This window comes from Alosa sapidissima, chromosome 16, assembly GCF_018492685.1.
Source record: "Alosa sapidissima isolate fAloSap1 chromosome 16, fAloSap1.pri, whole genome shotgun sequence".
NCBI lineage: Eukaryota > Metazoa > Chordata > Actinopteri > Clupeiformes > Clupeidae > Alosa > Alosa sapidissima.
The window spans coordinates 10,447,460-10,471,747 of record NC_055972.1 but is presented as its reverse complement, the minus strand read 5'-3'; the positions used below and the strand labels follow the sequence as shown (position 1 = coordinate 10,471,747).

The 24,288-nt window shown below is 40.2% G+C and overlaps 3 protein-coding genes across 11 annotated transcripts; 2 read left to right on the top strand and 1 right to left on the bottom strand.

Annotated features, from left to right (window-relative positions):
- The first annotated feature begins 1,020 nt into the window (after positions 1–1,020).
- On the top strand, positions 1,021–8,100 carry pkd2l1 (polycystic kidney disease 2-like 1). Of its 3 annotated transcripts, none has more exons than XM_042065650.1 (15): positions 1,021–1,697; positions 2,294–2,407; positions 2,983–3,110; positions 3,388–3,641; positions 3,758–3,982; positions 4,241–4,469; positions 4,582–4,752; positions 4,893–5,074; positions 5,257–5,377; positions 5,469–5,567; positions 5,693–5,814; positions 5,917–6,034; positions 6,173–6,285; positions 6,724–6,850; positions 7,182–8,100. In XM_042065650.1, the coding sequence occupies exons 1-15, from the start codon at positions 1,385–1,387 to the stop codon at positions 7,347–7,349; spliced, it is 2,484 nt and encodes an 827-aa protein (XP_041921584.1). In that variant the 5' UTR covers positions 1,021–1,384; the 3' UTR covers positions 7,350–8,100. The 3 variants fall into 3 exon arrangements, with proteins under 3 accessions (XP_041921584.1, XP_041921583.1, XP_041921585.1); XM_042065649.1 differs by having other exon boundaries at positions 7,176–8,100; XM_042065651.1 differs by having other exon boundaries at positions 7,213–7,358.
- An 89-nt stretch (positions 8,101–8,189) lies between these two features.
- Positions 8,190–16,013, bottom strand: tial1 (TIA1 cytotoxic granule-associated RNA binding protein-like 1). Of its 7 annotated transcripts, none has more exons than XM_042065652.1 (13): positions 15,837–16,013; positions 14,758–14,854; positions 14,372–14,491; positions 13,926–13,980; positions 13,676–13,763; positions 12,058–12,133; positions 11,636–11,744; positions 11,355–11,450; positions 11,181–11,265; positions 10,446–10,569; positions 10,227–10,369; positions 9,847–9,882; positions 8,190–9,688 (listed from the first exon to the last, which is right to left on the bottom strand). In XM_042065652.1, the coding sequence occupies exons 1-13, from the start codon at positions 15,863–15,865 to the stop codon at positions 9,547–9,549; spliced, it is 1,200 nt and encodes a 399-aa protein (XP_041921586.1). In that variant the 5' UTR covers positions 15,866–16,013; the 3' UTR covers positions 8,190–9,546. The 7 variants fall into 7 exon arrangements, with proteins under 7 accessions (XP_041921586.1, XP_041921588.1, XP_041921589.1 ...); XM_042065654.1 differs by having other exon boundaries at positions 8,190–9,667; XM_042065655.1 differs by having other exon boundaries at positions 8,190–9,664.
- A 1,013-nt stretch (positions 16,014–17,026) lies between these two features.
- bag3 (BCL2 associated athanogene 3) lies at positions 17,027–22,477 on the top strand. Its single transcript, XM_042066205.1, has 4 exons — positions 17,027–17,227; positions 19,066–19,395; positions 19,807–20,178; positions 20,354–22,477. The coding sequence occupies exons 1-4, from the start codon at positions 17,036–17,038 to the stop codon at positions 21,350–21,352; spliced, it is 1,893 nt and encodes a 630-aa protein (XP_041922139.1). The 5' UTR covers positions 17,027–17,035; the 3' UTR covers positions 21,353–22,477.
- Positions 22,478–24,288: the final 1,811 nt, after the last annotated feature.

The window sequence follows — 24,288 nt, the reverse complement described above, 5'->3', positions numbered from 1 at the left end:
TTTTCATCAGCGAAAGAAAAATGGCACAAGTTGTGCTTGCTGCGTGCCTGCCACCAGCAGACCACTTGATAGGACAGAGAAATGAAAAGCTTTGTCGTGCAATGGCCGTGATTAAAAGCCCATTGAGAGGCAGCCAGGCGTGAGCGGACACAGCCGGGCCCAAGGCGTGTACATACAGCTGGGGCGAGTGTCCAGCGCAGCTCCCCCACGGGCTCAACGGCCATTATAACCCATCCGCTCATTATGACAACTCACAAAAGTTTGATTCCAGCCCATCATTAACGTCCTCCTGATCCGCAACAAGGGGGACTTGGTGTAATGGATAGCATCACATTTTGGCACTGATGTCAGGTTGGAGGTTTCAATTTGAAATTGCAAGCCACTTCACATCAACAAATAGGTGAAATTTGTGAATGAGCAAAAACATTTTGTTGCCAATGTAATAATAATTTATTTTTTTGTAAAATTGTATAGCAATATGCAAGTATTTGTATGTATATGTGCTTGTTGAAGCGAGTTCTGATGAGCTGCATGTAGCTTGCATGCAAAGAGTGTTTGCATGATATAGGTTATGCAGATGGTCATGTTGATGCTCATGCTCAGTTGATTGTTTGCCCTCTTAATGTATGCTTTCTGACAGGTGGCTGTTCATATGTTAATATAGTCTTGGTCCAATGATATGACTGTTAATGAAACAAGCCCTCAGCTCATATATATTGCATTGGACATCAGAAAGCTCCAGCCCCGATATATGAAAGAGCTTATCAACAAGTAGTGAACATATGTCAGTTAGAGGCTGTAGCCATGCTGTCCTCTTACTGCTCAACACATTGTTTCAATTATTACTGAAGAATAGCTGTCAACTCCGAGGGATTAAGAACTATGAAATATGGAATGAGCGCAACTTATGCATTCAGCACCAACAGCTGAACAATTGTGTAGGTCCTTCAATCTGGTGGAGCAGCATTTTATTACTAAAAGAATAAATCAAACATTCATGTAAAATATAAACCCCAAATTCTCAATTATGATGACAGCATTTTGTAGCTGTTGATGACAGATGGCCATAACTCTTCTGATGTATAGGACTGTAGAATTCTATAATGTAAATCACAGTGTAAGCTTGTGTCATCAGCAGTTGCCAAGCAGAGTCTTGGTCCTCAGTGGAGCACTGCCTTGTTTGTTTATGGCAGCTCTGACAGGAGCCTGATCCCTCCCTCTCTGTGTCAGTGTCGGCCATGCGCTCGTCCCAGTGCTCCCTTAGCTCAACCTCCAGTATAAAGCCCAGCGGCACCTGTTCTCCCCAGACACACACAGTCAAACAGCCTCCAGGCACTCAGCCTTCACCTTGACCTTCGCCCCTGTGGGAACCGCATCTCCCAGCATGCAGTACCTGAACAACCGATCCGAGAGCCACCTGAGCAGCCCGGCCGAGTGCGAGCTGGACACCCTGGGGAAGGGCAGCGTAGGGGGCTGGGTGAACCAGGCCTACAGTGGTTCGACCCCGTCGATCCCGCGGGCGGTCAGCACCGTGTACACACCGCAGAGCCTCTTCCACAGCTCCATGGACAGCATGTGCACGCTGGGCATCCCTGGCTCCAACCCGTACCCCTCGGCCGAGGCCAAGGTCCAGCATCAGCCGGCCAAGAGCAAGAAGAACTCTGGCTGCTGCTCCTGTCTGTGGAGGGGAATAAAAGGTAAGGGCCGTTGGGATAAACTTCTTTTGTGTGTAATTGTTTTATTGTTAATACAGCATTATTCTATGTTCATTTGGATGTACTCAGACTCTTTGTGTACATGGCAATAATATCAAATAACCCCAAAATACAGTATTATCTGATCAAGCGACAGTTGATGTATTGTTGCCATCTAGTGAAGCTCAGTATGTCTTATGTATATCCTAAGGATGTTTTTTCACTTGTTTTACATGTAATAGTTGCCCAAATTGCTTTAAAGTGCGCAGAAATCAAATAAGCATTTATGTCTGTATTTTGCTGGATATGTGCCAAGCGACAGGAGCACATGGTGAAATATCCAATGTATTGTGTTTGAAGTATTGATATTTGTTTGCACTGACTAATAACTGATAGCTGGTAATTCTGGTTTTACAAAAAAACACATTCCCCCCGCAGCCTTTGGGTGATTGACCTATACATGTATTTTTTCTGTAACAACACTGACACAATGAATCAAAGCAATACTCCAATGGTCAGTGTCACTGTATGTATATTGCAGACATTGTCAAATGTGTGTATCTTCATTTACATTGTTCTTCATTCACTACATTTGTCAGGTATTTGGGGGACTACATTGACGGAGGACACAAAAGGGAATCGTGAACTCTACGTAAAAACAACTTTGAGAGAATTACTTGTCTACATTGTTTTCCTCGTGGATATATGCTTATGTAAGTATGCATGTGGGAAATCCACTGGTGGGGAGGAGGGGAGTGGGATCTGGGAGTTAAACTTTAATTGATAAGTCTCAATAGAAATGTCCTTGTGAAGAGGATACATCCTATTTTCTTTTGACTGATTTGACTAGCTATTATCAGTGTCTTGTGTCTGTTGTGGTGCCTATTATGAAATGCATAATCCCACCCTCCGTGCTAAAATGCCATGTCATTGTCTAGCAGGACATTAAGCTTGAAAGGAATACCCATTCTACTCTGCTGCCTTTCACTGATAAGAGCCCTAGATTGGCCATTCTAGCTTTGTCTCAACTGGATTGACATTGTTAAAAGGGGGCTATTTCCATACACCAGTGTTCTCCCTTCCTCACTCTTCAAACAAATTACTACCACTAATCCAGGCTGGAGAGCTTTTATAAGGCCACGGCAGAACATGTCCTATTGTATCAGAGGTCCTTCAGCTGTCTGTCCAGGCCCTTATCGCTGGACACAGAATGACCTGACATGAATAACGCTTGATAGAGGCTCCAAACGGCATTATTTATGAGCGGTGATGTTCTCTTGCCTTGCAGTGACGTATGGAATGACCAGCTCCAGCACTTACTACTACACCAAAGTCATGACGGATTTATTTGTCAACACTGCGGGTGACAGTGGGGTGACGTTTCAGTCCATTGGCAGCATGGCAGATTTCTGGACGGTAAGATAAGGGCACATCACCAAAAAACTGACATAATCTAAAAAAAAAAAAACATCCATAACTACCTTCAAACACAACTTGAGCTCTTACTCAAAGAGCATGGAAACTGCACATCCACCTATGTGCTCTGCAAACAGTTGTGTTTAATAAAGTCCATTGATTTCCAGTGAGGTTGTCGTTATGGCCCACCCTAAGCACTCTTTTAAACGTGACACAATGACTCCATTAATGCACCGTCTCTCAGCACGCTACCTGTCTTTCCTTTTCATGACATCAGTATGCACAGGGGCCGCTGGTGAATGGCCTTTACTGGACCAAATGGTACAACGACCAGCCGCTCAACTACAGCTCCCAGTCTTTCATCTACTACGAGAACATGCTGCTGGGCGTCCCTCGCATGAGGCAGCTGAAGGTGAAAAACAACTCCTGCAAGGTCCACAAGGACTTCCAGAATGAAATCGTCGACTGTTTTGATGTCTACAGCGATAAGAAGGAGGATGAACAAGTGTTTGGCCTCATCAATGGGACAGCGTGAGTCCAGTTCTCACCTGTTCACTTCCTTCACACATACGTCTTGTGACTTTGTCACAGTAATCCACAGTAACCCTAGTAACACTATTATGTTTCCTGCTACATGTCATTCACAGATGGCAGTACCACACAGAGAATTCGATTAAAGGCTCCAATCACTGGGGCGTGCTGACAACCTACAGTGGGGCAGGCTACTACCAGGACTTGGGCAAAACCAAACAAGAAAGCGAGGAGCTTTTGGAGGCAATGAAGGCCAACCTGTGGCTAAACCGAGGAACTAGAGCCGTCTTCATCGACTTCTCAACATACAATGCCAACATTAACCTGTTCTGTGTCATCAGGTACATGAGGCTTGAATGATGACTGTGTGTATGACCTGAGGCATATTTGTACTCAAGTAAACGGTAAAAGGTTCTGAGGTTTTAGCCTCAGCAACCCACAGGCAGGATAACATGAAGTAGTTTTGTAGTAATTGATGATGTTTCATTAACATTATACTCAGGTACTGTACCACACCATGCTATTAGTGCCTGAGATTTAATATTTCAGCACGGTCACAGACAAGATCAGTATTTAATGTATCTCCATCTTATTGACAGACTCCTGGTCGAGTTTCCAGCCACTGGAGGGGCAATACCATCCTACCAGATCAGGACAGTGAAGCTAATTCGCTACATAAATACCTGGGACTACTTTATCATTGGCTGTGAGATGATATTCTGTCTATTCATCCTCTACTACATCGTGGAGGAGATTCTGGAGCTCCGCATCCACAAGCTTTCTTACTTCAGCAGCATCTGGAACATTCTGGATGTTGTGGTCATCCTGGTGAGAATATGAAAGCACTATGTTATCCCACACAACATTAGTCTAAATAAGTAAATCTGACAATCAATTCTGAAATTTTACCTGAACTGAAATTGGCTTCTATCCTCCACAGCTTGCTCTTGTTGCTATTGTCTTCAATGTTTTCCGAACTGTCAAGGTGGACAAATTACTTGGGAAACTTTTGGAAGAGCCTGATATTTATGCGGATTTCGAATTTTTGTCATTTTGGCAAACACAATACAACAATATGAATGCTGTCAATTTGTTCTTTGCCTGGATCAAGGTAGATAAATACATTTGACATAATTACATTCCTGAAGTAATAACCTGCACCTTATTGTCATTTATATTATCCAGTTTTTCCAGCTCTCCACTTCATATTAAACACTTACTGATTATCTATTCTACCTGAATACTTTTAAGATTTTCAAGTATATCAGCTTTAACAAAACCATGACCCAGCTGTCGTCTACTCTCGCCCGCTGTGCTGCGGACATCCTGGGCTTCGCCATCATGTTCTTCATCGTCTTCTTCGCCTATGCCCAGCTCGGATATTTGCTTTTTGGAACAGAGGTCGAATCCTTCAGCACATTTAATAAATGCATGTAAGGAAGGTGATACACTAATTGGTTAACATATTAAAACGACTAAGGTTCTACTGCTCCTGTGCAGATAAATGAAAGCTTTCAAAATCACTGCACTTGTATGATTGTGTATATAGAAATGTATAACGCCACTTAAAAAGAAAACAATTCAATTTGACTTTGCTATGTTACTGTGTCCTCAGATTTACTCAGTTCAGAATAATTCTTGGGGACTTTGACTATGATGCTATTGAAAGAGCCAACCGTGTCCTTGGGCCAATATATTTCTTCACCTATGTATTCTTTGTCTTCTTTGTGCTGCTTGTAAGTCTCCAGTAAGTTCCAATAAGATCTTTTTGAGGGACCATCCTTACGACTGATCTGTAATTAACAATTCTGTCCTTTCATCTCCAAGAACATGTTCCTTGCTATTATCAATGACACCTATTCAGAAGTGAAGGAGGAGTTAGCATCCCAGAAGGATGAGCTCCAGATTACTGACATCATTAAACAGGTGACATATGTAGATGGATCGTCCACTCTCCATACAGTGGCCCTGGTCTGAGTCTTTAGTAATGTCAATATCATGGCTCAGTGTTTAATCAAATCACTCATATTGACGTATACATGCAATTTCAGAGCTACGAGAAGACATTCATGAAGCTGAAACTCAAGAAGGAGAGAATCTCTGATGTTCAAAAGGCCCTGCGGTCTGGATCTGAGGAACTGGAGTTTAAAGATTTCAGAGAGACCCTGAAGGAGTAAGTCACCTAACACATTTCTAATTATGTTATAGTATTCCTCAAATGCTACTTTTGTTCTGTTGTGAGTTTCTGAGTCAAACTCCTGTGTTCCTTGCTCAGGATGGGTCATGCAGACAATGAGATTTCAGCAGCTTTTGCAAGGTTTGACAAAGATGGAAACAATATTTTAGACAAAGATGAACAAGAGAGGATGAAGCGTGAACTGGAAGAGAAGAGGGTGGGTTTGCATGATAAATATACTGAGTGCTCCATTCTATTATAGAAAACTTTGATGTTTGCCATAGGTAATATGTTTCAAACAGATATGTATTAATTGTAGATTTATTTAAATCCATTGTATTGTTGTTTGTCTTAGGATGCACTGAGTGAAGAGCTTAACAACCTTGGGGAAAACTTGAGTACCAACAACAGCCCTCATAAGAATGCTGAACACCGCAGTTCAGCTGTTTCTCAAGAAGACTTTCAAATGTATGAACAGCTCACAACATTTATATCTATATATATATAAATACATATATACATTGAAGCTACCAAAGCACCAAAGATATGGACAGTCCCCTCTCTAATGAGCTCGCAACTAGCTGACAATACCATATCAAATGTTAGCCATGGTCTCATGTTAATTGCTTTGTTTTTCCCAAAATGTTAAGTGTAGTATTTTCTAGAAAGATATGCATCTAACATATGGGCCCTAATTTAAATGACAGGCAAGTCAAAAGTCTAACTAAATCTTATTTAAAAACTAGGCAAAGGCTACTTGCTAATTATATACATGAGCCCAAAATGCTCACAGTAGCTTTATTTCATGTACAGGACACTTTGCTTGTCATTTAAATTATGGCCTGTGAACTTGTAAGGTATATGTAATATATCATAGGTATTCTATATGTCACTCTTCTATACTAGGTTGGTCAGACAGGTTGTTCAACTGGAATGTACTGTGATGACCATTATGTCGAGGATGGATGCAGTCATGGGGAACCGGGAACTTCAGAGCACCAACAAAGGAGCCGTGGGGAGAGGCCGGAGTGATGTGAGCACTGAGAACATTTCATTTCAATTCAGCTGAATTTCAGCTGGAGACGTAGATTTATTTTTTTGTCTTTATTCTGTCTGTCAGTACATGACAGTCTGGCATTAATATTCTACAAAGCGTACAAATTATATTATTGTTATTAGTAGTAGCAGTATGTCTTTTGTAAAATTCACAAAGAAGAAAGTAGGTTGATGCCCTTTTTAGTATCAACAGGAGCACTAGAGTGAAGGTAAGGACACTAAAGGACATTTTAACGTTGGAATTAAAAATGGATTACTTTAGTGATGCTTGTCTGTGCCTGTTGTTCCTCCCTCTGTCCAAGGATGAGAGATCAGATGGGAATGTGCTGGTGAACGTAGACAGTCCTCAAGTCCTCAAGGAGGGGTCACCACTCTGGTCTCTGACCAGCACTGGGGGCAATGCTACTGCAGGTCGCCTCTACCCCAACATGGAGTGGCTCAAATCTCCTGAGAACACCAATTCAACACGACACTGAGATGGCAAAGTCAACAATCCATTTGGTACAGCATCACCACTTAGAGGAATAACATTACCTGCTGCTCTACACTAAAGCATTATGTACATAAGTAATATAATGGCCACTATATTTGAGCTTTTGATTGTACCATACTTAGATTTGCATCTTTAGTGGCCTCATCTATGTCTAAGTCTATGAATGTGCACACAACTTGTCTTGCAATGTACAAATAGAAGCATTAGACGTGTACCAACAAATCTATTATAGTAATCACAACCAATGTTAAAACACTACTTAGGTTACACCATCTTTTAAGAGGTTCATGGATGAGGGGGAAAAAAGACCTCTGCTCAGTGTTTTCACAGCGAAAAGGTCAAACTGTGCAAAGTACAATACTTTCTTTTGAACTAATTCTAAATAAATATTAATGTATTTCACTTTCTAAATCACTATAGATAAGGATATGTTGTAGCCTACTACTGTTCACATGAAAATGTCCTGGCAAGACAAAAGACTGGTAGGCATGCATGCTCCCAGTCTTGACTTACATCACTCATGTGACTGTGTACACGATGGTGCATAATGGTACTTTGTGTAATGTAGCAATAGATCATATGTTGGCAAACATCTCATGGGAAATATGATAGTGCATGTGCATTATGGACTGGGAGCATAGTAAAGTGTACTTCCATGGCTATATTATGTGCAGAGCATTTAATATATGAAATGCAAATAAAGTACCTTCATTGCAATAGTGTTAATCTCTCATACATTGAACCTTTATATGATTCTATGACAATGTTTTGTTAAACTAAAGTACCCATATGTAAAGAAAAAAATATGGTAACCAACAACAAATACAAGTGTTCTAGTTTTATTTTTTACACGCCTTAAAGTTGCAGCCATGTTTTGCGTTGGGTTCAACTTTGATGCCTGAAAAGAATATCCAATTATCAATTTATGGAGGTTTCTCCTCTGATACAATGGATACATTTTCAAAATCTTGAGTATAATCCAACAGTTCAGCCCTTTACATTCATTTAGCAACCCCAACAACACATTTTAAAAACATGCAGTTTACCCTAACAAGTGGAAAACTCACCCTGCTCAACAGCTGAAAATGGCACACATATCTGTCCAAATCTGCAAATGAACACTGAAGTGCAAAAGGGCTCTACAACAAATCATCAGCTCTCTACCACGAGCTTCAAACTGTGAGTTACAAAATGATGCGTGAACTGACCTATTAAAATTAAGGCTTCTTTGTAAATTACACTGGATTGGTTCAATATGTCAGTCAAGCAATTTGTACCAGTGTGCTATGTACAGCATTCAATTTGTAGAACTCTATAATGAAGAATGCATGCTTTGGAAAATAAAAACAAACTTACTTTCATACATCGTTATCAAAGGTTATGTACACATTGCCCTTGCTAACTTAAGTCCATAATGAAGAGTGACTAAAAGATGTCAGCTAAATAATAGCTACAGAGACTTCCACACTGAATCTAAGATCCTGCTGAGAGAAGAATACTGTGCTGAAATGCAGAGCGAAGCTGAAGAGGGGAACTATAGACAACGGCACATAGAAATTCATGTACACGGAAACATTTACAAGAAATGGGTCTTTTAGAACTCCCCAAAGTGTCTCGACTTACGTTGTTTTGTTAAAATAGGACAGTTGGTGCTTTACGTACAAAATGAAAAGTGATGGACTTTAAGCACGTTTATCTTCAGCCCACTGGGGCAATTTCTTTTCAGATTAAAAAGCGTCACTACATCTACAACTAAACATTTCAAACATTTCTAAATGTACCAGTGCAAACCCTGTCTCCAAATCTGGGACAAAAACAAGGAACATTATCCCTTGCCAGCTGTTTAGACCATGTGTAGTCATAAACCCAAATAAGGAGGGGGAAATGTCTTATACGTCTCGCCTCTCAGTTCACCAAAAGTAATGAGACAGCAAGAAAATAATCAAAAGGAGAATTTCTGTTATACAGACATGTGTCAGCCAATATATTTCATTTTCCCAATTCATGGCATTAGGTCCTATTCAGCCATGAGCATTCAGCATTAAGTCTCTTAAAAACTTCAACTGGTTTTACTCTTTCCTCCAAGGCGTGGTACGCAATCTCATCTCAGCATCGCCATTCTCTATGTGGGGCCAGTTTCCACTCGTTGAGTTGAGTGACTGCGTTTAGCGCGGCCCCGCTCACTGTGTCTGGTAGCCAGCCATGCCAAAGGTGGATTGATTGGGCATCACTGGGCCAGGCTGAGCCTGAGAGGACTGAGTGCCGAATCCTCCCATCCAGCCTGGGGACTGTGACTGCCTGCTAGGAGGAGAGCACATGGGGCTGGGGTTTAGGGAAACACAGGGCTAGAGAATGTGTGTCAACAACATAAACGATACATATTGTTGTACACACATACATTACATATATACACATGTACATATTCATATATTACACACTATACAGAAAATGTAAATAAAAATATTAAAATATTTTGTTACCTTGACATGTTCTGGGCAGCTGCCAGTATGGAGTCCCTACAAAAACGACAACAAAGGATTTTATATCAAAGCTAATATTGCACATCCAGACCCTATAAGTTTGAGCAGTGCATTTGCCTGGAATTAAATGTAATTTTTGAAAAGTTTTGTAGTTGTTAAGATCTTTTTATTGATTCAAGTTTAAACAAGCTGAACAGCAGCAAGGCTATGCACATATAAATATATATGTATTTATCTTACACCTAACACACAATTCCCATCCCAAAAAGTGGCACCATCACTGGGAACACCAAATGTGAACCTGCTTTTCAGTTAATGCTTTGCAACTTAATTTGTGCAAATGAGACATAGGATAGAAAGAGGCAAGACGACACACTCACTCCATGCCAAATCCTTGCTGATTCCACGTCTGACCGTACATGCCGTAGGATGGCATTTGCCAGCCATTGGTCATATACTGACCATACTGCTGCTGGGGATTTCCATACACCTGATTCCACTGTCCCCATTGGCTGTAGTCCATCTGCCATTGAGACATGTTGTTATTGTGTGTTATGGGGGAAAATCCAACATTTCATGTAAATCTGATAGCACCTTACCTGTTGTACAGTTTTGGCCATGTCAGGTGACTCTTTGCCCCAGTAACACTTAACAACATGGCCCTCAATGGTGGTTCCATTCACAGAGACAATGGCATGGGCTGCACTCTCATGAGTAGAAAACCTAACAGGGCGAAGCGGCAAGAAATACTGAATGAACAGCCATCATGTACAATAGTACCTCATCTATACAAAGACATTTCGCTTGTGCTACACAATGTCTTTAGAAGAAACAATGCAGCGTGCCAAGGGATTAGTCGAGTGGCCCTCCTGTCATTGACACCCTTGTTTGTAAAAATTTTACCTCTGGTGCAGAGGTACACTACCATCTAGTGGCCATTTTGAACACTACATGCAAAAGGCCTGGAGCAAATCAGTAGGTGTTTTTATAGATATTCCTATTGGCCTATAGATTCACTCATAAGCTAACCTAAACATTTAAGTACCATGTGTGTATATACATTTGATATGCCATATTGTGTATTTCATTAATTATATAATTTCAATTGCAGGCTAGCCACTATGGTACATGGTTTTTTATAACTGTTGTGAAATAAAACTTGTTGTTCCTAATAGTGCTTTAAATTGAACAGTTGTTTCATTTAGTGTGCGCATGTAGTAGTAGTTGTAGATGTATATGTACTGTATATGTATGAGTAGTTGTAGCAGTAATACTAGTGCTAGATAAAGAAATGAAATTAGTCTGTAATTAAAAGAAAATTAGTTACAAACTACCTGATGAAAGAATAGCCTTTTTCAGGAAAAACCCGGATCTCCATGATTTGTCCAAATGGTGAAAATGTCTGTCGCATGAGGTGTTCTGCGGTTGAGAGGGAGATGGAAGTTCAAGTCAGAAGCTGCGTAAGTCATCACTTTATTATGTGGAACTGAAAAAAAAAAAGTTCTTACCTGAGAGGCCAGACTGAATCCCCCCACAGTATACGGTGCAGTTCTGAGGACTCGACTGGTTCACCACATCTTCAAATCTCAGCTGCTTCGAGCTACCTGAAATTTTAGACAGAAGTTGTACTCATGATTGCACTGTAAAAAAACGTTTGGTTTGTGCATTAAGGCTGGGAATCACAGTGAAGAAACAAACTTCAGAACTGCATATAGCTCCTTCAACAGACCACCGTTTTCACTGTTCAATCCATTGGACTGTCGATATCACCATTCATTACGGTACTTACTCTCTTGTGCGTTTTTGGGAGCAGGAGGCTTCCGAGTGGCCCAGTTTGTTCTGATCTGCCGTCCACCCAACCACTGTCCTCCCATGTGCACGATGGCATTCTCTGCATCCTGAAAAAAAGGAAAACACAAGTTTCCTGACTAGGTTCCAAACATGATATTCAAATTTTGATGAACTGTCTGAGTGCCAACTTTATTCTGCACTATAATCTGTAATATGGTCCAGACCGTTTATAGTCCTACAAGCTGGAGACAACAGTACATCTATTCATGTCTGATAAGACTACCAACTTTGTTTACACTAAAGCCATTGTGGCATGTGTGGTGTACTATCTCAAGGGTTTGTCTTTACTGTAAAATGATGTAGGAGAATAAACAGAAATAGAAATAACCTTCACTCTGTGTTGCTGCTCTGGAGCCTTACCAGTTTGTTATAGAAGGACACAAATCCATACCCCTTAGATTTCCCAGTTGTCATATCCTTCACCACACGTGCATCCCTGCAGGAACAGGTCACAACACAGTCAGGAGACTTATTATGGGCTTCCGCACAAGTTTAAAGAAAAGGAACCACACACACACATTGAGAATCACTCGTTTTTTGCCCAAATACTAGCCGGCTAAAGCTATCTTCTTCATTTGTCCTCAGCTCTAAACACTGATGCAAGACTTCATTTGAAAAGAAAAACAACGAAAAACAAGTACGTAAACATGCAACCTACACTGCAGCTAAATCATGATTGTTTTTTTTAAACAATATTTGCTATTTACATTTTTCTTACATTCAACAGTGCCAGCTTTAACCCTGAACATTAAAATGATTAAGGCTTTCAAATCATACATGTCATTTCTTTTTTACTAGTAACCATGCATTTCTAGATTTTGCTGATGGTTCTCAGCCTACTAGTAGAAATATACAGAATACATTATGCATGTATATTATAAATAGAAATATCAAAGAGAAAAAAGGAATTAAACGGCATACATGGCCTGTTAACAGATTTCTTTATTTTTCCTGGTCAATTCTTTACCACCAATATGGAGTTTGGGAAGCTGCAAATTTCGAGAAATTGACATTTTCAGAATTCTTGGAAAGTCAAACTAGAATCAACACATCTAGGCAAAACCATCATTAGATAACATTTATTTTAAAAACACACGTCTAAATGGAAAATACTGGACTTGGTTAAAAAATTCTACACTACGTTAAAGGTTAATAACAATATTATTGCAGTATAAAAATGTAAGAAGAATGAATAGATGGAATAATAAAAAAATCTACATCTGAGTTTTCCATGTGCACAGTTCCTTGCTGTAAGCCTTCAAGCTCCTGTCCAATCCTATGAGCATTCTGTAAAATAACCAGAGCGCTATTACTGAGCTGAAACTCACAGCTGGGAGCACTGACAGTACTTCAGGTTTTAGTCACAGAAAGGTGGAACTACCTTGAACACGTTATATAACATTCAAAAATACTCACCATTTCCTAAAAGTGTCAAAAAAGCATGGGTGAAAGGACTACACAAACACATTCACCGTTACAAAGCCTTGTTGTGGATATATTTGCATTCTGTTTGGAAGAAGCTTCCCAAATGTTTGCCAGTGGTTGAGTTCAAAAGAAACGGTAGCGAGCTGGTTTATTTACGGCTGTATATCTTTCTCTCGGTCAATTTCACGAGCCAGTCGATTTGTTTCAGAAATTCTACTGCATGGTTCACAAGAACTAGCATACAGTATTAGATCAGGAATCAACAGAACATAGGCGAGGGGACACTTCCTATCTGAGCCAGTATTCCCCCCTAGGAGAAACAATGCTTACCTTTGCTACTTTATATGGTTAAAAATGAATCTCAAGAAAAGCAGAAGCTTGGTACGAAGGAAGGAAAACAGAACATAATACAATGCTGAGGAAATAAAACCAAAATCTTAGAAAACCTACAATTTATCAGGTATCATATGGATTCATTCAAATGCACTTGTTTGACCTCGGCGACACCTGACCTCATAAGCTGAAACCTTGAGAAGTTAATTCCAAAACTTACGAGATTTTTCCAAATGGTGCAAAGGCAGCTTTGATATCTTCAGTAGTTATCTCTGGACTCAAATCACCCACAAAGACATGAAAGTGATCTGAAATGACAAAATCCAGCAGAAGCATGCAGTTCAAAAACATGGGAGGTGTGAACAGAAAGTGGCAAATGCTTTCGTTTTTTAATACCTTAACCTACATCTTGACATTTATGGATTACATTTTCACTGAAAACACTAACAATCAATCACCCCAATACTTACTGGATGTATCTTTCTTTTGGCTACTTGGAGTTGTGGCCCAATTTACCTTCACCTCCTAAAAATGAAATCACTCACTTTAAAATACTGAAAACTACCATACACATTACTAGTTGGCAACTATGTGTTCTCAACCAACACTCAACATATTCAACCAACCAAAAGCAGCAGTGCATATGCTTATATATGATTCATTTGTGTTGTTGGTGAACTGCTTCCATTTGTCTACACAGACTGTTTAAAAATAAAACTGGTATTTCAACCTCTTAGAGATTTTAAAACAATACTGCTCAAATTAATATAAGCTTGCTTAATAAAAAGTGATATTATACATAATAAAAGCAGATGAGGCTGTAGCAATGAATAGCAAATGCAGTCTATAAGCTCTACACGTTTTCTGCATACCAGATTTTTAAAAAGAACAGAGTATAAACATAATGCTCCTTTACCTTTCCAAGGATCTTCCGGCCATTCATGGCTGCCAACGCAGCAGCTGCATCCCTATGCTCAAAGAACTCCACAAAGCAATATGGGTCATTGCTTGTGTGCTGCAAAACAGACACAGATATCTAGGAGAAATTGGTTGATCATAAATCATTGTAGATCATATAGGTTCAGGTTGAAGAGAAAATAGTACATATACATACATTCAGATAAACACAAGTAACTGTCAGTATAAATTAGTAATATGCTATTAACTAGTATGTTACAAACAACCTTTAAAAGTCATTTACAGTAATAACATTGCAATTAGCTCATGAGCCACACAAAAAAAAGTCATAATGATGGACAAAATAATACCAATTAGTAAGTTTATACTTTCCAAACCCCTTACCTCTGTTATCATTTTACAGCTTTTACAAGGTCCTATCTGCGTGAACAACTGAAGAATTAAGTTTTCCGTGACATCTCTTGACAGGTTTCCCACGTATCTTTGAATAATAATAAAAAAATGCATTAACCTCAAGTGATGAACTGAATAAGCGGGTCTCACACACACCTTCGTTCAATGCATAACTAACGCAGCTTGTAGGTCTACGTTCGACGAATGACCTCACGTTACCCTCAGACCATCTGTATATTCTGGGTGTTGATGATGTATTGCCATTGGGATGTGTTTGAGGACAAAGCAAGAATGACTAATGTTATTTCATCTAACCGTTACAAAAAATGACCTCAGCTACGGCTAAAATCGGCCTAACATCTCTACAATATCCTTAACTTGCCAGAAACGTTAAAATGTTCATCTAGGCCACCTGTGATAACGTTAGTAACTTGAGACAATCCAACCAACACTAACGTTAGCTGAATTTAACAGAGACAGGCAAAACAGGACATGTTGTGAGTGACATGTAGCGTTACTGTACTATGAGAAAACGCTAAAACATATTGTGGTGGCAAGACGGACATGACGAGGAACTTCTAAGCTAGCCTAGTTGTTGTCAGATTTGACATTTGATTTGTATTTCTAAGTTAAATTGCTTGTTTTCCCTGAAACTGTCTGACTAGACAGCAATAGAAGTGTCACGCTGACAGTAAACTGACTTGGTTGTAGCTATCCAGTCTGGTTATCTTAGCTAATTAAATGAATGTCAACAAATTACCAAAATAGCGATGATAATAATAATAGCACGCTAATGTCAGCTCATTCCATGTAACCGTGCTTCAACGTTATACATGCATACCATTAGGACTATGTTTGAGGGTCTGCTTTTGTGTCTTCTTCTTTACTTTACGATAAAGATAAAAAAATGTCACTAGATCTAAAAAATGGTAACGATAGCTGAATATGCTAGCTAACTAACCTACATTGACTGGATCCTGACACGAAAAGATAACATTAGCTAGCTAATGCTAACGTTACAGAGGGACTTCGATTTTGGTTTAATGTCTATGGCATTGTGAGTTACTTACAGTGTTTTTGGGTGGCTTTCGTCTTCCATGTTCAGATACCGATAGGTGTGTTGTTACAAAATGTTATTATTTGAGAGACTCTCGGCGAATACCAACTATGGTCTAAATTTCTTCTCAAGGTAACTTAGCGTTTAATGTAGAAAATGGCGGAAACCGGTATGTCAGGAAACCCCGATCAACTTCGCACATGCGTAGAACTGTGTTTGAGAATGTTACAATTACAATGTAACAATCAAAGCGACACAAATTATAGCCTTCACATCGGTTCCTGTAAAGTGCGGTGGGCTTGCTGAAGTTTTTTTTATTTGCCAAACCTATTGTGTTTGAAAGCAAAATAACAGGAGGGGATTACGATGTGTATGAATAAGATAAAGATAGGCCTAACAGGTCAGTTAAATACTGATACTGACTGGCCTAGTATAAATTCATCCAAAGAAAGAAAGAAAACGTTTATGGCTATATAGATTTAAGAGTTAAATTGTATGGCCTAAGAGAACATAACAAACTAACCAAACCACACACACACATTGAGAATCACTAGTTTTTTGCCCAAATACTAGCCGGCTAAAGCTATCTTCTTCATTTTTCCCTTTAAAAAAATGGCTATTTTTGTATTTTTATTTTTATATAAGGCTATATGGATAGATTTAAGAGTTAAATTGTATGGCCTAAGAGAACATAACAAACTAAGTTCGGGCAATAGAGACGTTGTATCCCGTTATAATGGAATGTTGTAGCAAAAACCTGGTAAACTAGATCAGATGTGCATTTTCTTGTGCATAGCCAAAAAAACTATTGATCATCACAGATTGAGGCACATAGTTGAAATTGCTCGAAAGCATATTGACGTAGCCTATATTTCACTGAAACCAAACATGTCCCCTGCAACTTGGAGCGGCATAGGTAAATAACTTGGCTAGCCCTACATAACTTGAGGCTTGTTAGGATTTAGTGTCTATTTTCATAAATGGGTCAGGCTATTGCAATTAGAGGTTTATTGATATATATTAATTGATTCCCATAATATTCTACAGACACCCATAACATTCTACTGTCTTGGGGGTAGCCTATGGAGAACACGCCTCTAGAACTTTCCCCCCTCTCTAACTTCTGTTATCCGCGAGCTCATTCTGGAAAGCCAACACCTCCTCTGCTACGTCACTGAATTGATTCTTTAAAGCATCCGCGTAGTTATTGCTATGGCTCAATATTCAAGACCGAGGATTTCTCAGAGCATGAAGACGCAGTCTCCAATGGTTGCAATGGCCACAAACGACCCTCTTCCTCCGGGTTGGGAAATTAAAATTGATCCACAGACTGGATGGCCATTCTTTGTGGATCACAACAATCGGATAACTACATGGAATGATCCAAGACACGATGGTAAAAAGGTAGGCTATAGAGGTGCCCTTTTGACAACCCGTTAGAAGTCAGTTCATTGCGTTATAAGTTTTTTGCGGTCATGAAACGGTGCTGGTCAGTTTGCATGCGTTAGTAAAGCTTGTCATCTTTTTTTAGCTTACAAGTCGTGTTATTAGACGGGGCTGGAACGTTCATTAACCTTGCATGACTCATAGACGTCTACATCGTTAGTACCATCTAACGGTATATCTGAAGATCAAAATGATGTGTATTTTCAAACAATGTGTTCTGGGACATAGCCTACAAAACCTGCATTTGGGGAAAAAACATTGTGCTATAATGTTGCGACGACGGTCGCAACCGATAGTGATTCATCATGTCCCTAAATAGTACAAGACTAGCTCACCGTTGTGACAGTAACTATTAGCCCTCTACCAACCTTTAATGTTTCTGTATTACGAGTTAAGGTTGCCTGGTTTCTGCATGACGCACTGCAGTCATATGCTAAGTCATGCCTTTGAATGATTGACCACCTCCATAATGTTTTAAAGATTCTCGTGTTACCTATGCGCTTGTTCATGGTTAGGCTACTGTGTAAGTGCATGGTAGGCTATCCCGTGCCCGAAAGTTTCCCATACAAGGGATTTGAGGCGGATCCTTTATCTCCCGTTAACTCACCATGAGTCGGCTACACATTACATGAGGTATTATGCAGCTGCATTGAACTCAGATGTAGTTTAAGTATTGTTCATTAAGTCAATTTTAGGATTTTTTTTTTATGTCATACGAGAAGTGTGTATGTTTTTAGAGCCCATAAGTTGCCAGACATAATTATTTGTTTGTAAGACCAGCACTTTGGTCTTGTCCAAAGTTAGTGACATGAAGAATCTGCTGGAAAGACACAGCTGCCAGGAGATAAAATGGGAGCAACAGCGGCGGTGGGCTGCTTTGCTAAAATGGCAGAGGACACAGGGGTTAGATTTGTCCCGAGGATTTAGATTTTCTGAAAGTAAATACATGTAATTTAAAAGTTAAATTAGGAAATAATAATATAGGATGTCCATGGGTTTCAACGTGAGTTGGATGACCTCTTTCATAACGCTTTTAACAATTTTATTACAATATATAACAAGTATCTTCTTGTGTGTTTAAAAATTAGTGATATCAGCTGAACACTGGGGGCTGTTCATAAGAATATTATGGCTTTCTCCTAGGATCATTACTTTTCCTAGGATCATTACTTTTTTTAAGTGCAGGGAACCAATGCAGAAACATCAAGGCACTTGTGTCCTATTGTCTAAATGTGTCTAAAATGTGTTGCACAACACAACCGTCTCATCTTGATACTCAACAGAAAGCAGTCATGTTCTGTAAACATTGACTTTTAGTTTAATTTATGCAAGCTCCATTCAAACTCAGTCATAATCACTATTGTTTCTGTGTGTAAGTGATCTGGGAGGTGTTACTTTTGACATCAGCCAGGGACATTTCTCATAACATGCATTGCTTGTTCTTATTCGATGACTGCCAGATTAGATTTCCCATGACATCAGCCAATGTAAATTTCACTGTGAAAGGCTAAATGTGTGTGCTCAGACAGACTTAGTCAAAGGGTGACCAACACCTCAATATCACATTACCAGATGCTTCATATGACATAATTTAGGATTATTCTGAGAAACTCACCCTCACTTAACTTGACAGCCAGTCAGTTGTGATACTTATGAAAGTATTTGGCTGTGGTGATGTACATTTTTCTAGTAATTCTTTTTTTTTCTGTAATAAAGACAACATCTAGTGTGCCATGTTTGCAAGTTTCACCCATGGTATTTGAACGTCCTCTGTCTCCCTCTGTTTACCTCACCAGATCAGCCCCACATCCTCAAACGGGCCCTGTGTTCCCATTGAGTCTTCTCCGCAGGACACCCAGAAGGGCTTTGTCAGAGAGATGAAGCTCCCAGTTCTCCGCCCAGGCTATGTCCCCATTCCAGTGCACCATGACAATATTGAACTCCGTCAGCCCTGCTTCTCCTATGTCCAGCCATCCACCTTACAGAACATCAGAGCAGAGGGACGCACCCCGTCCCCTACGCCGACAATGCACTGCCGGGCCCGATCCCCAGTACACGTCAACTCAGACGGTTCCCTTGGTGATTCCCACTGTACATCTTACTCACCTGTTTCACAAGGACCAGAGGTGAGATATAGACCCTTTCAACAATAAAAACAAAAACAATGCTTGAACGTTCTATTTGGGCCCCAATCTACTTCCTCTGCATTAAGATAACATATGGAATGTTAAAAAGGAAGTCTTGTGGGGCCAACTATGATGCTGATAATGGAACTCTCTTGAAAGGGTCTATAGAGAAATATTGACTTTTGTGAGCCATCTAATTGCCATTTTGAGTTATCATACTTTAGAATCTCATGGCACAATTTTGTAAATGTTGTAGACAGTAGACATAAGTCTCAGAAAGTGACATTCTGTCACATTTATGTGTATGTGACAGATGTCACTTGTGTTTTTGTCTACTTATTTGTAAATGTTTGTTTATTCATTGGAATCACTTCTTTATCCCAATTAATCTTAACTGGTATTTTCTTCCAGATTCAACGAATGAGTCCAGACACAGTCCCACTCCACCAGCCCTCTCGACCCAGCAGCACTGGTCTCCAGGCAGGCTATATCCCCATTCCAGTCATACATGAGGGGGCAGGAGGTGCAACACAGCCTCAGATGAACCCCACGTATCACTCCCAGTACTACCCTCCAACACACACGGAGTACCAGCCCTCCTACCACTGCCGGCAACCAGAGGAGTGGGCAAGTATGCACCATGGGCCCATGTCAGCTCCTCGTGATAACAGGATACATCGTGAGAGTGCCGTCCCTATCCACATCACACAGAGCCGTGACCTGCCATCCCACATGAGGGCCCAGTCACCAGTCAGATCACAGGTCATGGGAGAGAGGCCACAAGTAAGAATCCCATAAAGTGCTCTCTTTTTAACAGATCCATGAAGTAAACAAATTAATTTTCTTCTAAATGAAATGAAATTGATATTGTTTTTTTTTTTTATCCCATCATCTGAACAGGCACATTTCCATAGTATGCTGCAATTGATTATAATGGCCTTCTTCTTGTTTTGTCCAGGTCCAGCATCACATTACACAGAGAGATGCTGCCCCTAAAATCGAAAGGGAGTTTCCCATCAGTCAAACTGTTCAGAGTGAGGATGTTCAAAGACCGATAGTTGGTACACAACAACTACAACCCCCGCCTCAGCCAGCTCAAACTCAGCAAGTACAACAGCAGCCATCCCAGCAAACAACACAACAAGCATTTCCCCAACCACAATCACAACAAGCGTTTCAACAACCACCACATCAAGTATATCAACAACCACTACAACAAGCGTTTCAGCAACCACAACAATCGTTTCAACAGCCACCACATCAAGCGTTTCAGCAACCACCACAACAAGCATATCAACAACCACCACAGTCACCACAACAAGCATATCAACAACCACCACAGTCACCACAACAAGCATATCAACCACCACCACAGCCAACACAACAAGCATATCAACAACCGCCACAGCCACCACAACAAGCATATCAACAACCACCACAGCCAACACAACAGCCCCAGCAGACTGCCAACATCACCATCCAAGTTCCAGACAAATCAGATCACCCGGAGCCAGTTGCTCCCCCACAAGAGGCTCCGTCAGCAAAAGCGGAGCCTGATGTTTCAGCTGAACTGCCGCCCCCAAGTCATCCAGGCCTGATGAAAGTGCAGCGGATTGTGGAGCGGGTGGACAAACTGGAAGAAGAGGTGAAGCAGTTCAATGGCAAAAAGAATGACAAAAAGTATTTACTACTAGAGGAGCTGTTGACCAAAGAGCTACTAGCCTTGGACTCAGTGGATCCTGAAGGGCGATTGGATGTACGTCAGGCAAGACGAGATGGTGTGCGCAAAGTCCAGACCATCTTGGAATACCTAGAGACTCTAAACGATCAGCCACCACCACCAGAGCCTGCACCTTCAACTAAGGGCTCCGTGGCCGAGGTCTCTGACCAAGAGCAGAAAGGCGAGCCGAGTATGATTGGCCAGGCAGATGTGGAGATGGCAAAGGATATATCCTAATGACTGAGGAGCCAAAGAGATTGAATGCAAGAAACTTGTCTTCTTGTCCACCTTCTTCTGCTTGTCACCCGCCATCACTTGCTATTTTACTGCTGCGATTAAGTTGCATGCTTAAATTATTTAATGTTTTCTGCTCTCCGACATTTAATGTGATTGGTTGCTGAGTGTTATTCTGTCATATGATGTAAAAGCAGTGTTGTTGCCTTTCACCAAGCTAATTACCTTGTAGCAGGACCATAGTGGTGACAGCTATTCAGAAATGAGATTTATTGAAGAGGCCTTCAGACAAAAGCAAGTATTTGTTTTTGACACAGATAATTGCCTTTTGTCCTTTTAAGAATTGAGTGGTGGCTGTGAAGCTTGAATTCAGAACTAACATGCCCAGATTCTATTTTTTGTTTGTGAAAGGGCTACTGGATAAAAAAGGCTACTGGATAAAAAAAAACCTCAACAGTTAGCCTGCACTCAGTTTTATTCAAGTTCTTTAAAAGAGCATCATTTTCTAAAAAATCATCATCACTTGATCACTGGTGGATTTGATATTACATTATGACCACATTTAAATTTGCTGTATTTTTGTGGGGGAATTGTTATGTCATAAAGTTGTCATGTATGTGGTATTACAGTGCTACGCTCAGTTTGCCCATCTCCTGCTGCTTCTCCCAATGCCTGTTTTGTGATATTGCAACTTGTATCACTATAGTATTGTAATAAGTTTACAAATGAATATTACTGTCAATTATATTCATATTAATTATAATATATTTTTACTTAATATTTTTGTGCCAAAAGTTTTTACAGTATGAAGATCTATTGTAAAAGCAGTCCATGGTGTCCATGAAAATGTGCAAAAAATAATATATGTGGACAATAAAAAAATATATAAACATATGTAATTCAAAATCTTGCATTGTCACTGGTCAACATGAGCCACATTATCTGCATCAGCTATCAGTGGCAATGGTGTAACAAGGGAATGCAGCATTGGTTGCAGTGTGTCTGTGAAACTGTTCACAATGTTCATCACAGCTTAAAAGTTGCAATTTGCAACAGAATTGACATCTTGATGTCATAATTGCATGGCTGTGAATAAAATGCATCTGAAAATGCTGATGCCATAAAGTGTGCCTTTTGTCATGTTTCATAATAGCTTTCTGACAGACCCCTTGGATTCCGGCATTCATTTCAAAAACATAACAAATTATGTTACTTTTCATTCAAAAGCTAAATTACAAAATGTCATAATGCCTAAGAGGAAATGAATGGAATATGGTATTTTAATATAAGTACTGATAAACTACCAGGAAGTGGTAGTTACAGACAGGAAAAGGTGTCAGAACTGTAACAGAAAGTAGACCTATAGCTGACTGATTGCTTTAAACATAGTAGCAGTTTAGTAACATGAAAATCATGTATTGACAATGAATTGTTTGGAATGATGTAATGTTTTCAAATTGTACAGTCAGAAAATAAGACAAAGAGTTAACCAAAAGTAGACAAAAAAACTTTTGTCCAAAGCACTGTTGTATGAAATAAATATCCACAGCAAATAAGCTGCTGGCCCAGATGGAATACGAACGTAGTGACTGTCTTTACAGATATATTTAACATCTCACTTAGAACCTCACCTGCATGAAAAACACCACTATTGTTCCTATCCCAAAGAAAAACAAGGTAAGCTGCCTAAATGACTATCTGCCTCTGGCACTAACCCCCATTGTAATGAAGTGCATTGAGAGGCTGGGACTGAAATATGTTAAGGAAATCATCCCTGACAGTGTAGTGCAGTCAATTATAGTTTGCCTATACCGCCATAACAGATCAACTGAGGATGCCATATCACACACTCTCTAAACCACCCTGGCACATCTACAACAGGTAAAAGTATAAAGCTCATCCAAAAACTGCTAGGTCTGAGACTCAGAGCCCATCTGTCCAACTGGATTCTGAATTTCCTCACCAACAGACCCCAGAATGCGTGTATTGGCAGTAACACCTCCTCCACCTTGATCCTCAACACTGGCAACCCATCAGGGCAATGTTCCTGATCACCAACATTGATAAAAGGGCCTACAGAGAGGAGGTTAGGCTGCTGGTAGAGTGGTGCCAGGACAACAGTCTTGCTCTCAATTTCAGCAAAACTAAGCAGATGGTGATTGACTTCAGAAAACAGAATACAACTCACACCCCCATCTACATCAGTGGGAATACTGTGGAGAGAGAGTCAGTAGCTTTAATTCCTTGAGGTAACAACAGTGATGACCTCAAGTGGACAGAACACGCACCAACTGACAGAAAAAAGGCCCATCAATGCCTTCACTTTCTCAGGCTGCCGAAAACTCAGATGCCCACTTCAATCTTCATCAGAATTTACTGATCCTCACAGGGTGTTTTACATCCTGGTACGGCAGCTGCACTGCAAGGGACAAAAAAGCCCTACAAAAGGCGGTTAAAACAGCACAAAAGTCACAGTCACACAACTCATGCAATTCAGGACATCTACATCACACGCTGCCTCCGGAAAACAAGGTGCATCATGAAAGACTCCAGCCACCCAGCACTGGCACTTACAATGACATCAACAAACATTTAACATTCAAATCAATAGTTTAAAGTAATGGCACATAATAATAATGAATAAATTCATTAGGGAAATACAATATCAACAGATGAGTCTTCAGACACTTTTTGAAGATCCCAAAACTACCGCTAGAACGAAGAGCAGTCAGGTAAATCATTTCACCAACGAGGGATCACAGAAAAAAATAATCTTGACTGTGACCTCTTATGGAAGACTGACATAACAGGCACTCATCAGATGAGTGCAGTGTGCAAGAGACGAAGAGCTGGATCATGGAATTAAGAGAGCATGGTGCAAATCCAGTAAGTGGCCTACAGACCAGAGTGAGGGAATTGAATTTAGATTAACTAAGAGA

Bases quoted from the DNA above. Each gene is read 5' to 3' on its own strand.
- pkd2l1 (XM_042065649.1), top strand. From the start codon at position 1,385: ATGCAGTACCTGAACAACCGATCCGAGAGCCACCTGAGCAGCCCGGCC. The intron at 5,568-5,692 runs GTGACATATGTA...ATGCAATTTCAG, and splicing joins TTACTGACATCATTAAACAG to AGCTACGAGAAGACATTCAT. The intron at 6,035-6,172 runs GTGGGTTTGCAT...TGTTTGTCTTAG, and splicing joins GTGAACTGGAAGAGAAGAGG to GATGCACTGAGTGAAGAGCT.
- tial1 (XM_042065652.1), bottom strand. From the start codon at position 15,865: ATGGAAGACGAAAGCCACCCAAAAACACT. The intron at 14,855-15,836 runs GTAAGTAACTCA...TATTATTCAAAG, and splicing joins GAAAGCCACCCAAAAACACT to ATACGTGGGAAACCTGTCAA. The intron at 10,570-11,180 runs GTAGTTTGTAAC...TCGCCCTGTTAG, and splicing joins AAAGGCTATTCTTTCATCAG to GTTTTCTACTCATGAGAGTG.
- bag3 (XM_042066205.1), top strand. From the start codon at position 17,036: ATGGCTCAATATTCAAGACCGAGGATTTCTCAGAGCATGAAGACGCAG. The intron at 17,228-19,065 runs GTAGGCTATAGA...TTACCTCACCAG, and splicing joins CAAGACACGATGGTAAAAAG to ATCAGCCCCACATCCTCAAA. The intron at 20,179-20,353 runs GTAAGAATCCCA...TGTTTTGTCCAG, and splicing joins TCATGGGAGAGAGGCCACAA to GTCCAGCATCACATTACACA.